This window comes from Marmota monax, unplaced genomic scaffold, assembly GCF_021218885.2.
Source record: "Marmota monax isolate L192 unplaced genomic scaffold, Marmota_monax_Labrador192_F-V1.1 WCK01_AAM20220418_F8-fsc00132, whole genome shotgun sequence".
Taxonomy (NCBI): Eukaryota; Metazoa; Chordata; class Mammalia; order Rodentia; family Sciuridae; genus Marmota; species Marmota monax.
The window spans coordinates 9,047,160-9,060,681 of record NW_026695199.1 but is presented as its reverse complement, the minus strand read 5'-3'; the positions used below and the strand labels follow the sequence as shown (position 1 = coordinate 9,060,681).

Below are 13,522 nucleotides of genomic sequence, written 5' to 3'. Positions count from 1 at the left end.
GTTTTCTGTATACCTCTTGAGTTGACAAGAATTGTCCAGACCTCAATGATTCTGGCACTCATGTTTATTGAGTGCTTGCTAAATACTGTCCAGAGGTAAAGCATGGAGTAGGGGCGGGGATGAGTGGAGAGGATGAAGGAGCTAAAGGGAAATATCTTCCTGGGTGCTGTAACATAAGAAGACTGAAAAGTTTTACAGATCTGAGAATTTTTATTTTGAATAACATCATTTGTTGAATATCAGATACATGAATGTTACCCAGTTTTACTACTTAGTCATCTGAGAAAATTGAAATACAATTTTTTGTAATTGTAAACTGCAAACACATTAAATTGTTACCGAGTACCATTGATCCTCTTTGGCTATGTAATAAGTCAACCTTACACTTGATAACTTAGAGGCTGCTGTCTTCCTCTTCCTTGTGCTCACTTTAGTGAGCCTCGTCAGACAGTGACCAAAACTGCTGAAAAATCAAGAGGGGCCTCATTCACTTGGGAGGTACTGGCTGCTGGCAGCTGGCTGCTGACACCTCTGCTGAGATAGCCAGGTGCTCCTCAGGACTCCTGGGGCAATGATCCTCCTCCTGTGGCTCCTTTACTTCTCCACAATAAGCAGAAAGAAGGTGGTAGGAAGGAAGAGAGGGAGAAGAGAGCAGGATTAGGAAGGAAAGGAAAAAGAAAAGACACAAACTTTTTTTACTCCTTCCTCCTTCTTTCCTTCTCTTCCATCTCTCCTCTCTCCTTCTCTTTTTCTCCTTTCCCCTCTCTTCCCTTCCCTTCCTCTCTCCATTCAAGAAAATCTTTGTTTCATGGAAAACTAAGTTATTTTCTACAAAAAAAGCCTTAATTCAAACTGAAATTTCTTCTTTATTACCTTAGAATCATAAGGATCCTGCACAGAATCTGGTATATAAAAATTTATAAGTAAATGTCAATATATTGACTTTTTTATTGTTGAATGTCTATAGGAATGATAGGGGATCATGTATTTTAATAATGTCACCATGTCCTTAACAGAAAATATGTAAGGAATATTTAGTTTCCAGAAGGCTCTTAAAAAAGATTCAGCAATAAATTCTTAGCAGTATTAAATATCATTCTTACATAGGTAGAAGGGATATGGGTAAATTTAGAACACTTGGAAGGGAGCTAATATTTATCAAGCATTTACTTTGTTCCAGAAAATCCCCCTGGGAAAGCCTGTTAGATAGGTTTTATTATACTAGTATACAGATGTGAGAATTGAGGGGCAGAGAGTTAAATAAATTGTCAAGGTCACATAGTTGTAAATACTCAGAACTAGACTTAAAAGACAACTGCTCCAAATTTGTGCTGCACCACAAAATGTAAAGGATACCTACACCCTTCCTGAAAATGAATCAATTATTTTTTGCTTTTTCCAATCCTAGAGTGGATCAGAAATAAACATAAATTTATGTGGCAAGGCGATTTTGCAAAGCAGGAGTCAGGTATTTTTGCAATTTCTCTGTATTGAAATAGAATAGAATTTGTAGAAATGAATTTTTAGATCTAAACTTTAGGTTGTCCTATGTCACTATCCCTCTTTGCATATTTGATGTATCAACAATCCTTCCCAGAAATATAATAATTCTGCTGACTAAGAGAAAACCAGGATCATCAGCCAAAATCAGAATCACACACACTCTGCTTTTCTTCCTGGATTTAGTCATGCCCATTCTGTTTGTCAAAGTTCTCACTTTGTGACATCCAGGAAGGTCTTTTGAGGTGATGTATGCAAGAGTTACCCACAGCAATTCTTTTCCTCATGCAATAATTAAAACTAAGAAAAACAAAGCCACTAGTCATATTTGACCATAGATCTTGTCATACCTTCGGGAACTGAGGGATTAAGCGAATGTGTTACACCCAGAGGCAAGTATGGTAAAATGAATGAAGGATCTTATACACTTAAAATTGTCTGAATTGGGTCCAATCACACAGAGTAGATTTTAGCTGACCACTTATTTAATTCCAAGTGATTTCACATATGAGAGAGAGTTTCAGGTGGATAAGACAATGAAAATAGTACTTAGGAGTCATTATGAGGAACCTAGAAGACATCCCTAGAAGACATACATTAGATTACTTTTCCCCAGATACAGTAGTCCTTGAGCTTGCCAGTGGCATAATCAAGTAGTAATGATAGAAATAGTGACCAGTAGCTGTCATTGGGATACTTGCACAGGTTGCACTTTGGTAATACACTGTAATGTATTTTTTCTTCTTTACAGAATGAGCATGACAACAAGAATTGCAAAGATATTAGAAACAAGGTCTTATTCTATGGTCTGTATATAAACTTAACTTTAAATCTTGCTACTGGGAGAAACAAAGACCTTGAAGTGATGATGAAGCAAAAAAGAACTAGTAATATTTATTTTCTCTCAAAACTTCTATTTTACCACCTAAAGGTCATTTAATATGCTTTCATCTATTATTATCATACATTTATTCAATAAGTGTTTGATGTAACAAATTTTAGTATAACAAATTTTAGAGCTCAAACATTTATGATAATTTAGTTTGAGTGTTTCCTAAAATTCATGGGATCCCACCCAAAAAAAGGTACTATTTGAGAAAAGAAAGAGACCACTTAAGTTCAATGTTTTCTTAAAATTTAGAGCCATTTTGTTCTTCTCTATATTGTTGGAAAAATTGTCACCCATCTTCTTGAAAGTATAACAGATTTTTCCATAACTTGTATCTTTTTGTTTCTTTCTCTCTTTCTGTTATATAGCTATATCAATATGTAATAATAGAAAATTCATTAATCTAACTTATATTTTATATATAATGAGAGAGCAAAAGCTACAGGAAAACCTAGGTTAGATATAAATGTTAATAATATTAGTACTTACTAAAATAAATACATGCCAATATAAGTATATATGTTAATGCAATTGCAGTGTGTGTGTGTGTGTGTTTATATTAGTTAGTCTTCTTCTTTTCCTTTCTTGCTTGTCATAAGAATGGGATATTTATATGAAATTACTATTTAGTACTAAAAAGACAGTAGGGCTTGTTTAGTCTCAATTACTCATCTGTTTAAATACCCATTGTGTGTTCAGTGCTGTCCTAAAAACAGCAGTAAACACTGTCCTTGTCCTCATGGAGATTACTGTGTAATTGAAATAGATCGACACTAACACCATAACTACTTGTGTATAGATTCCATAAATTCAATAGTCACTTTGGTGAGAAAATATTACAAAGGAAAAAGACAAGATAAGCAAGGAATCTCAATCTGGTAGGAGGAAGGGTCAGGATGCATGGAGGAAGTGAGAGGAAGGATGGGAGTTATTATGAAAGTGAGGGGTGTGTGTTATAGGATGAAGAAGTTGTATAAGCCAAAGCCCTTCCTTGTTGGGTTACCTGAAGACAAGGAGAAGAGAATAGCTTAATCAATACCTACTATGAGCCAGGTAGTACACTACAGGGCAACTTGGGTCAGGAAAAGTTACTAATTCAATGCCATAATTCTGTGCCACACATTGGCGATACAGAGATGGATGAAATACAGGTGTTACTCTAGGGGAGTTCTCAGAATACTAGGGTGAAAGGACCTACAAACAAATAATAGCAATGCAATATTTGCTATAACTCAGACATCTAGAAGATGCTATGGAAACATCAAAGTGAAAAACAGGAGCTCTGCTTGCAATGGCAAGAAAAACTACATGAAAAAGGTATTGCTTGAGCTTAGTTCTAAAGGATGAGTAATTATCTTCCTATAGGCAAAAATGAGACAAGTTCCTTACAGGTAGAGCCATAAAAAATGGCATGGACCCAAGAACAAACATGCTGTGTTAGGGAACTAAATGCCTGACTGCAAAGAATGTGAGGAAGAAGTAAAGCTGAAGTAATAATCAGCAGTGAGATGAGACAGAACTTCATTAGCCATGCTTAGCAGCATCTAGGAAATAAGGACTATATTAGTCAGCTTTGTGTTACTGTAACAACTACCTGAGATTATGAACTTAAAAAAAGGAAAGGTTTATTTTGACTCAGAGTTTCAGAGCTTTCAGTCTATGACCAATTGGCCCAGGTGTTTTGGGCCTATAGTGGCATAGTCTGTGATGTGGGAGCACATGGCAAAAGAGGCTATTCACCTCATGGCTGGGTATGAAAAAGAGAGAAAAAGGAGGGGCTTGGATCCTAAAACCATCTTCAAGGACATATCCCTGATGATCTGCAACTTCCCACTAGACCCACCTCCTAAAGTTCCACCACCTCCTAAGAGTGACAAACTGGGGACCCAGTCTTTAACACATGGCCCTTGGGGGAGGGTCATTTGAGGTCCAAACTATAGTAGGAAGCTAGTTAAGAATTGCAGATAGGGAAGCCTTATCCTTTTTGTGTTTTCTATAGATGCCAGGACCTATTGATATCACAAAGGATTTACTGGAGCTTGGAGAAAGTTGAACTGATGCATCAGCATGAGAAAATGAGGGCCCTCTCTGTAAGCCAGAGAGGAGCAGAATTAAGTTTTTGAATAATGTAGAAGTATAGAAAAATACAATTAATTTTAACTCTATAAGAAAGAAACAATGTGAGTGAAGTTTAGAAATCTTTTATTTTTTTCTACCCCCCCATAAGTGTTATAAACAAATGAGCCACATAGTTAAAAAATAAAGTGCAATTTTAATATAGTGGATGTGATGTATATATACTTTTAACAAAGTGTTCAAAACCTTTAAAAGATACATTATCAGCATGTAAATATCTTAGCAATAGTATATATTTTTGGATGACCAAATGATGAATTTGTATTTAAATATGTCAAATATGTTTTCGAAACTTTCAGAGTATAGATTGATGTTAAGTTTGCTTTTTACTTAGAAAAACTAAAAAAAATGCATTCCTATAAAAACTATAAGTCAGTAATTACCTGTTTCTTGTCTTCATATATTCTAAACAAGTATTTAATGACTGGATTACAGTTGTGCTAATAAAATAGTTAATAAATAGCATACAAAATCAAAATTTAATGAGTAAGTCATGACATTATGCCATACTAAGAAGACACCAAATGTCTAAAATCATAGGAAGAGAATATATTATTCCTTATTGAATTTAAACATTTAGAAATTCCAAATAAGGAAATATATTCTACACATTATTGTATGACACACCCAGGTTTCTAATATATATATATATAACTTAAATAGCATACAGGGGTCAAGAGTTAAAAAATTCTGTAACATATTATCCAAGTAAACACACTAAAATATCTTCTATTCCATGGGCAGAATGAGAATAAGAATGTCTCTCCCCCAACAGCATTCCAACAAAACATTCATTGTTAAATTCAAAGCCTTTTCACACACACTATAGGAATGGACTCTAGAAATACAGTGCAGAAGTCACCTTCAATTCAAGACACTTTGAAAGATCAACCACCAATGACTCCTGGCTCACAAAATAGTCAGTTTCCAAGGATTCCAGTAATATAGCAGATAAAATAAAAACAAGTAGCAAGAAATACTATGCTAAATACTTAATAAACTGAGCAAAAAAAAAATATGAGGGGTAAACAGATTTCCCTTTTCCTTTCAAAGCAGGGAATCCGCACAGAAAGCTACTGGGGGGAAAAATCAACCACTTCTTGTCTTCACTGGTCCAGAGACTCTCTTGGAAAACTTCTCAGCTGAAAGCTGGACAGTCCTTCCAATGCATGTTCCGTTCTCTTAATTTTTGTTTCCACTGTTGAGAAAATAATTATATCAGTTTAACCAGATTTTCATACTTTAGTCTACTCTACCCTATTTTCAAAACACAGTGCCTGGAATGTTGATGAAAATAATAGTAAGATAAATGTAAAGGGTGGAGGGAAAAAAATACATCTTTCAATAATGAGCTTTGTATTATGGCTCATGCAAGGGTGATCCAGGTTTTCCCAGTTCCTTCCAGAAAAATTTTCCCTTCTTAACAACCTTTTAATTTTAAGCATGGTCTGGAATGTGGTACCCAAATCCTATAGAGAGAATAAGGAAGGACCTTGTGAAGTCTACCTTTTCCTGAGAAAAGATTAAGAAACTGTAAAGATCAAAGGGGCAAGTACCCGTCCAAAATTTTCTGGACGATTTTCTTGATCAAAGGAGCCTCAGGGTCCAGACAGACTTCCTTTCCGTTCTTCAAGGAGGCTCTACAGAGAGAAAAGGAGGATGCAAGCCTAAGTTATAGGAGCAAAAGACAAGGCTGGAGGAGTCCCTTCTTGCTAAGGTCACAGCGGACACCGCAGCGCAGGAGAACTTACACCACTTCCACCTTGGAGCACTGTGGGCCTGCGGCGATCACCTGGAGATTAGTGACCATTTTGGGGTGAACTCCGGGCGTGGTGGATAAACAAACGCAGCGCAGTTCTCTCACCACAGCCGCTACTGGACCAGCTGGGGAAGAAAGAGTCGTTATCGAAAGGTGCTGGGAGAGCCCTCACCCCCACCCGGCCCAGATGCAGAGGTTGGGACACGCGGTCTTGCTGGGGTGCCTCTGGTGTGTCCCGAGCTCTCACCGTTAGCAAGGGGCGCTGGCGGCGTCAGCAGCAGCAGCAGCGCCAGCAGCGCGCAGAGTGACCGGGAAGGGCGGGGAAGGCGGGGAGAGAGGCTGGGCCGGAGACTCATCATCGCGGACAAAAGAGCGCAGCGAGGGAGCGCGGGTTCGTAGCGTGGAAGAGGCGCGGAGATTTGAGGCTCCAGAGCACTGTGACTTTCTCGAGTCCTTTGCACTCCTTTTATCTGCATTCATCCCTTCCCCCAGGAAGGAAATTCAAGTTGGGATGATAGGGAAATTCCCTGCACACGGGGGTCGGGGATTGGCGGAGGGGGCTTGTGGAGGGGGGCCTAGACCAGGCGAATTGGTAAAGAGGGTGCCTGGGAGGAGCTGCCAGCACCGGTTTGGAAAGGACTTGGTAGCCCCGCCCCGCAGTGGAGGGAGCTACTCCTCCCTCCCTACACAGGGAGCGATCTTTTGGGGACCTCGTTCCTGGGTAACCTCTTTCTACCTAGGGCAGATGCCTCTGCGAAGGCTCCATCTAGAGAGGAAGACTGGAACTAAAGTAGCGGAGATTTGGCTTTAGAAAATTTTCGGTAGATTTTAAATTATTATTATTATTATTCAGGAAATGTAATCTGTGATTAGAACTGCGCTAAACCGAAAGACCTTTCTCTCCTTTCAGGTAGGTCATTATAAGCTTCCTCAGATTACTTAAGGATTCTCTGGAATTCAGTCAGCTTTAGAAACCAAGATGAATGTGTTTCTTCTCTACTTCTGCTTCAAGTAAGTGGCAGGAACTGGCTTCAAAATCAACTACTTACTGGAAATCCTGTACGTGTAAGTTCAGCAAGTATATGCGTTTTGAGGTGGTTTAACAAACAAAAATCTTCAAAACTCACATGCAGGAAATTGCCATAGAAGATGACACCTCGCTTCTAGCAGTTCAACATATGCTTGAATTAGAAGAGGTTTTGGTCTTCGTGGGGCTGCTGCGGTGTAGGGTGACTGAGGTCTGAAGCCAATACCAGAGATCCACTGTTCTGGCTCTGGCTCCTGGGCCACGTGTGTATGTGCATATGTGATTTAACACAATTTGGAGAAGCTATGGGAAACTGATGAATTTACGAAACTCCTGTGGAAGCTTGATCTTTGAATCAATTTGGCATCAAGACAGAGTCCACTCTAATTTCCCACAAACACCTTCATGGGATGGGGAGGGGGTGCCTCTCCCACAAGCTTGTGGAACCTTCCAGCTTCATGACCAGTGGTGAGCTAGGCTCTTTCCAATACCTGGTCCAGAGCTGAGAGTTGTCTCCCCAATATCAAGTGGTAAAATAACTTTCAGAACTGGGGTTTTAATGACCAGACCATCACTCCATGGCAGTTTTACGTATGATATTATGTGATGCATAGGCTTTCTTTCATGGACAACCAACTAAATTCTCTTCTGGATTGTTCTCAAGACCCCTGACCTCACAGTAGGCCAGCAAAGGCAATCAGCAAACATGATGGCAATCAGAAACTAGTCATGGAATGAAACTCTTACTTGTCCCCTGTGAACTTGGGGAATTTTATTAACTCCTCCACCCATCTTTCTTGGAATAACAGCACTTCCATTGCTGAGCAAGAAAGAGTTGTCATTTCTGTTTGGAACTTTTATTCTGGAAGGAAACTTAAGTATCTGGCTTAGGATGGGAAGGAGGTTTGATCTTCTCTGGGAGGGAAGCTAAGTGGGAAGTTCTCTGTCCTGCACAGCTTCCTGATACCATCAGCATCAACCCTGACTCAGCTAGTGTAATCCTTCATCCTTCTGGGGAGTGGTGATCTGTAGAAAGCAGCCTGTGGATTTATTGTATCAACATTTTAGAGATTAGAAGGTATCTAAAGATGACAGATAAGCCTCACTCAAGTGGCTAAGACAAAACTTCAAAAACAAAACTAGTGATCTTGAGCAATTAAATTCATTTTAACTACAAGGAAGAAATCACACTATCATAAGACTGTGGGGGAAGAAAGTTTAATGACCCAGGTTATTGAGTTTTTAAGTGTGTGTGTGTGTGTGTTTAGGTTAGTTCCAAATTATTTTAAATTCAAGTGATCATGTGAATTAGTTATGACACTAAATGATAAATTCAGTTAGAAATCATGGAAAGAGATTGCCAGTTCCACCTTTCAGTCTTATGGATTTACATGCTTCATCTGATTGGCACTCTGAATCAACTCACCATGGATTGTTTACAGAATATAAAAAGAAAAAAAAACTGGCACAAGCAGTTAAAAGAAAGTCCCCATAAGAAGTGGGCTGTTCGGTTGTCCAACCTTATCAGGAAGCAGTATGTAACTCAACCTAGCTTCTCATTGAAATTGCTTTTGCCCACAGCCACGTCAGGCTCCTGTCTAGGCGTCTTTGATGTTGCTCTTGTACAAAGACAATTAGGAATGTGGATGTCCAAAGATCACTTGAGACTGAGAATGAAAGCACTAAGAATTAGTGGAGACAGAGCACTTTAAAAGCAATTGTGTTTCTATCGCAAATTTAAAAGTGATGCCATTTGTCTTACAGGCATTGTATCGGGTGGTAAAGAAAGACTCTGCTATTTTTCCCAATGACAATAAAATAACCCACAAAATGACATCATTATCCTGATAACCTGGAAGATTTACTGTCTGTCAAAGGCAGTCTGGTTTTAGTCATAATACCATGGAGTAATATAATATGAATGAAATAAATATAATGTAATGTAATATGAATGAAAACACGAATGGTTAGCAACTGTTAAGGTTCTTCCATACTCATGATTTCTTGAGCCTTACATCAATTCTTTGAGGCAGATAAGAGAAAATCTCTTCTCCAGTAATCAGGTACAGAAAGTAAGACCAGAGACAGAAGTAAGAAGTAGAAAATTCAGGATTAGAAGTAACAGCATTGGGGAATCTGCTATAAAACATTTTTAATGGTTTCCAGATTACAAACCACTTTCCTCACAGTCACTACACATACCCCCTGGGAGCTCTCCACAGTCTGGTCAACCACTTTATTGTATTGCCCCACAGTCATCATATTTTAAACTATTGAAATTCTCAGTCTATTCACTTCTGTCTTTGGGGCCACAATGATGTCAAAGGTCCCAAAGACTTCCAGGTTACCCAGCTAGAAACCATACTGTTTTCTATATCCTTCACCTTCTCCAAGACTAATCTTTTATGTTTTCAGGTTTTACTTCCCTATTTATTCACTTGGAGATGGAGATCAAACTATGGTCCTTATGGATGCTAGGCAAGCACTCTACCACTGTGCTTCACCTTCAGCCATTTGAAATGTATTTCCCCTTTAGTCTTTGAACATCTAATGTTCTTATTATAACTACCTCATAAGTCTGAGCTTAGTTATTCATTAATTGTTTTTTCCTCCTTCAAGACAACTATAAACTCTAAAATCAGAATATATATATATATATATATATATATATATATATATAGTAAGTTCTAAGTTCAGTAGTGAGCAGTATAGGAGCATTTGATGATACATGATGATAACAGCTTGTTATTTTACAGTATTCTTTACCAGTATATCTGAAAGCTAAGGAGGAAAGGATAGGATTATTCTACTTTTTGGAACTCCACTATTTTGATTGGTTTTCTCTACGTTGGAAATGGTTTCTTGGTAATTCTTAGAGAAAATTCAAATAATATGTTCAGCCATTGGAATCTGAATTATTCAAAAGAATTTTTAGAATCCAGAAAGATATTTGATATTAAAAGAAAGGAAATTATACTACTAAATCTTTACTAAATTGAGAATTTTCTGTGACATAGGGATTGTGACTAGAAGAAATTCTGATTAAGTTATATTAAATTGAATGTTAGCAATATGGGAATGTCATTCTTCACTGATCTCTTCCAACAAACCAGAAGCCTTTAATTATAAGATTTAGCATCTGGTGTAGGCCTTTTCAAATATTTCCTCAAGTTTCTATTCTCCTTTATATCCATTACGCTTTACAGTACCTTTAAGAAATACTCTACAAGTGCCAATAATTTAGAATGTTGATATATCAATGTCTGGTTAAGCATAGCAAGGAATTCAATATAAGAAAGAAAATGAGAGTTTGAGCAGAAGAGTTACTTGCACACAAAAGAAAAGGGAATCTCTAGTTATCTTTGGTCTAGCAGCACAATCCTAAAATTATTTTTTGTTGACAATAAAAAATGATACACAGAAAATATTAGGATGAAAATTCTGTATGTTTTCAAGTCTTGGGCTTCTCAGAAATAGGAAGCATTTATGTCTTATTTCATAAATTTGACCTGGATTAAGCAAAAAATAGAAAGAAAATCCTTTTAGTATTAACTATTTCAAATAATTTTGAGAAGGCATTTGTATGATAATGTGCTTAGACTTGTAACATTGTGCTTAGTAGTGACCATTTGCTCTGTTGCTTTGGACACCATTACCTCCACACATTGTACTTTTTTTTTTTTAGCAGAATATTCACTCTGCGTAGCCTCACAATATTTATTACTGTCATTTAATATATAGTAGAACCTTATCATTGCCATAGTCCCAAGTTTTCAATTCTACAAATATTTCTATGACAAGGTGCAATAATAAGGTTAATATTTGTTGTTCAATTTTTTGTAGGTGTACAACATATGGAATGATGGAATAAAATGGGTTAACAGGAATAATAGTGATGTAATTACATGTATATGACTTAATGTGCTTCTTAGATAGTCAAAATTCTATTTGCCTTACTGCTTGAAAAAAAAAGACCTAATATTTGACAAGTATCCAAGACAGTGTCCATGAACTTTTAAGAATAAAACATCTTATAGATGATTGATTGCTACCATTTTTTTGGTTGAATTTGATTATGAATTCTTAGTGAGTAACTGCTTCCATGAGTACTCACTATACTATTTTTACAAGAACTGAGAATTAGGAAATTGCTCCCACTGACATAAAGCATGTTGCAACTTCAAACCCAAATACACAAAATCCTAGAAATTCTGGCAAAAGGACTATGAGTCCCTTATTAACTAACTGGGATTTTAAAACATAGCTTCCTCTAGAGAGTAAATTGAGCAAATAGCTTTCACAAAATGTTTTACTTTGAATCATTTTGGTTTCAAAAAACCCACAGTATTAGTAAGTCAAACTAGAAGTTATTTTCTTTGGAACAGAATGTCCTTTCAGAATAGTTTTAAACTTTTGCCCAATTTAAATCAGAGACCAGACTAATGAATACTATGACCAGGGATTATGCCATAGAAAAAAAATATACTAGTGATTAATGTTAGACCACAAGCTGGTCTCGGTCACAATATGGCTATGTACAAGATGGTTTCTTTAAAATAAATGAAATTTGTGAAAGTTTTCTATCAAAGCATGTAGTCACCTTTCTTTGGTGGATTCTATACGATCTTAAAACAACTTATCACTTTTAAAAATGGCAATATTAGTACCAGCTTTATTCCTCATAAAATTATTGAGAGGACAAACAGGAAGGTTCTATAGAGTACTTTGCTTTTTATGTTTTAAATTGAAGTAAAATTTACATAGTGAAATACACAAGTATTAAATGTATAGTTTAATGAGTTTTAAATAATGTAAATAATAGAACATTTCCTCTCTCCAGAAAAATCTGTGCTGTTTTCCTCTAAATGTATCATTCCCAGGAAACTGTTGTTCTGACTTCCAGTTTTGCCCATTTATATATATATATTTAGTTGTAGATGGACACAATAACTTTATTTTTATTCATCTATCTTTATGTGGTGCTGAGGATCGAACCCTGGGACTCACACGTGCAAGGTATGTGAGCTACAATTGAGCTACCACTGAGTTACAACCCCAGCCCCAGTTTTGCCCATTCTTAAACGTCATATAATTCATCACCCAATATGTACTCTTTGGTGCCTGGCTTATTTTACTTTTTTTCAATCAAATATTCATTGAATAATGTGAATGAAGCATTGGATTATACAAACTCTTTATTGTGCTATGAACTCAAGATCCAGTGATGAATAGCACTATCAAGGACCTTGTCTTCATGGAACTTAAAATCTAATGGGAGAGGTTAAAAACAAAGCAGGCAAAGAAAGTAGATAGTGACTGTCTAGATGCTAAAAAGGAGTCAGAATAATTTCATAACCTGATTGAAAAGTATCACAGACTGGGTGTACTTACTTTAGAACAGTGGCCCTTCAGAACACGGCATTTTAAACTGATACCAGAAGGATAAAAATGATAGAGGCCTGAAAAGAGTCTAAAAGGGGGTTTCCAGGTAGAAGGACAATGAGGGCAAAAGTCAGAAGCAGGAAAGAGCCTGCTTGAAAAATGAGCTGGTGATGACTGAAACTTACTGAGAAAGGGGAGAGGTGAGCAAAAACTATACTATTCAGAGAGTTCTAGGCCAAGGTACAGAGATCATATTTCATTCTCAACAAGAAAACTTTCCAGGATTTTTTAAGAGAATATGATTCATTTTTATGTTTAAAAAAACCCCCAAATCTCTGACTTTGTGTAGAAATAGAATCCTGTCAAATTTGGATTCAGAAGTGCAAATTATAAAACAGCTTTGACAGTCAAAGTGAAGGCTGCCAAGTATCACCCGTGGGTCATGCCTGGCCTGCTACAAGCTTGTGTAAATAAAGTTTTAGTAAAACACAGCCAACATGATTTGCAATGCATTTTGCCTATGGCTACTTTCATGCTACAAAGGCAGTATTGAATGATTGTGACAGAGACTATATGGCCTACAGAGAAAAAATATTTGCTATCTGGTCCTTATAGAAAAAGTCTATCAAGCCCTAGTCTGGTTGAAATATTATGATGAATGGGACTAGGATGATATCAATGGAGAAGTAGAGTTGTGAGGAGATTCTCTATATATTTTGTAGATACAATTTATAAGACATGCTGAAGGGTTGGAGGCAAGCAATGGAATATTCAAGAATTATTCCATTGTTTGATGGGCATAACTATGTATAGTGATGCCATTTATGAA

The 13,522-nt window shown here is 36.9% G+C and overlaps 1 protein-coding gene across 1 annotated transcript; it reads right to left on the bottom strand.

Moving 5' to 3' along the window:
- Nucleotides 1-4,574: 4,574 nt before the first annotated feature.
- LOC124082237 (C-X-C motif chemokine 5) lies at nucleotides 4,575-6,862 on the bottom strand. Its single transcript, XM_046428717.2, has 4 exons — nucleotides 6,532-6,862; nucleotides 6,277-6,409; nucleotides 6,082-6,165; nucleotides 4,575-5,723 (listed from the first exon to the last, which is right to left on the bottom strand). Exons 1-4 carry the CDS (start codon nucleotides 6,758-6,760, stop codon nucleotides 5,708-5,710), a joined length of 462 nt encoding a protein of 153 aa, XP_046284673.1. The 5' UTR covers nucleotides 6,761-6,862; the 3' UTR covers nucleotides 4,575-5,707.
- Nucleotides 6,863-13,522: the final 6,660 nt, after the last annotated feature.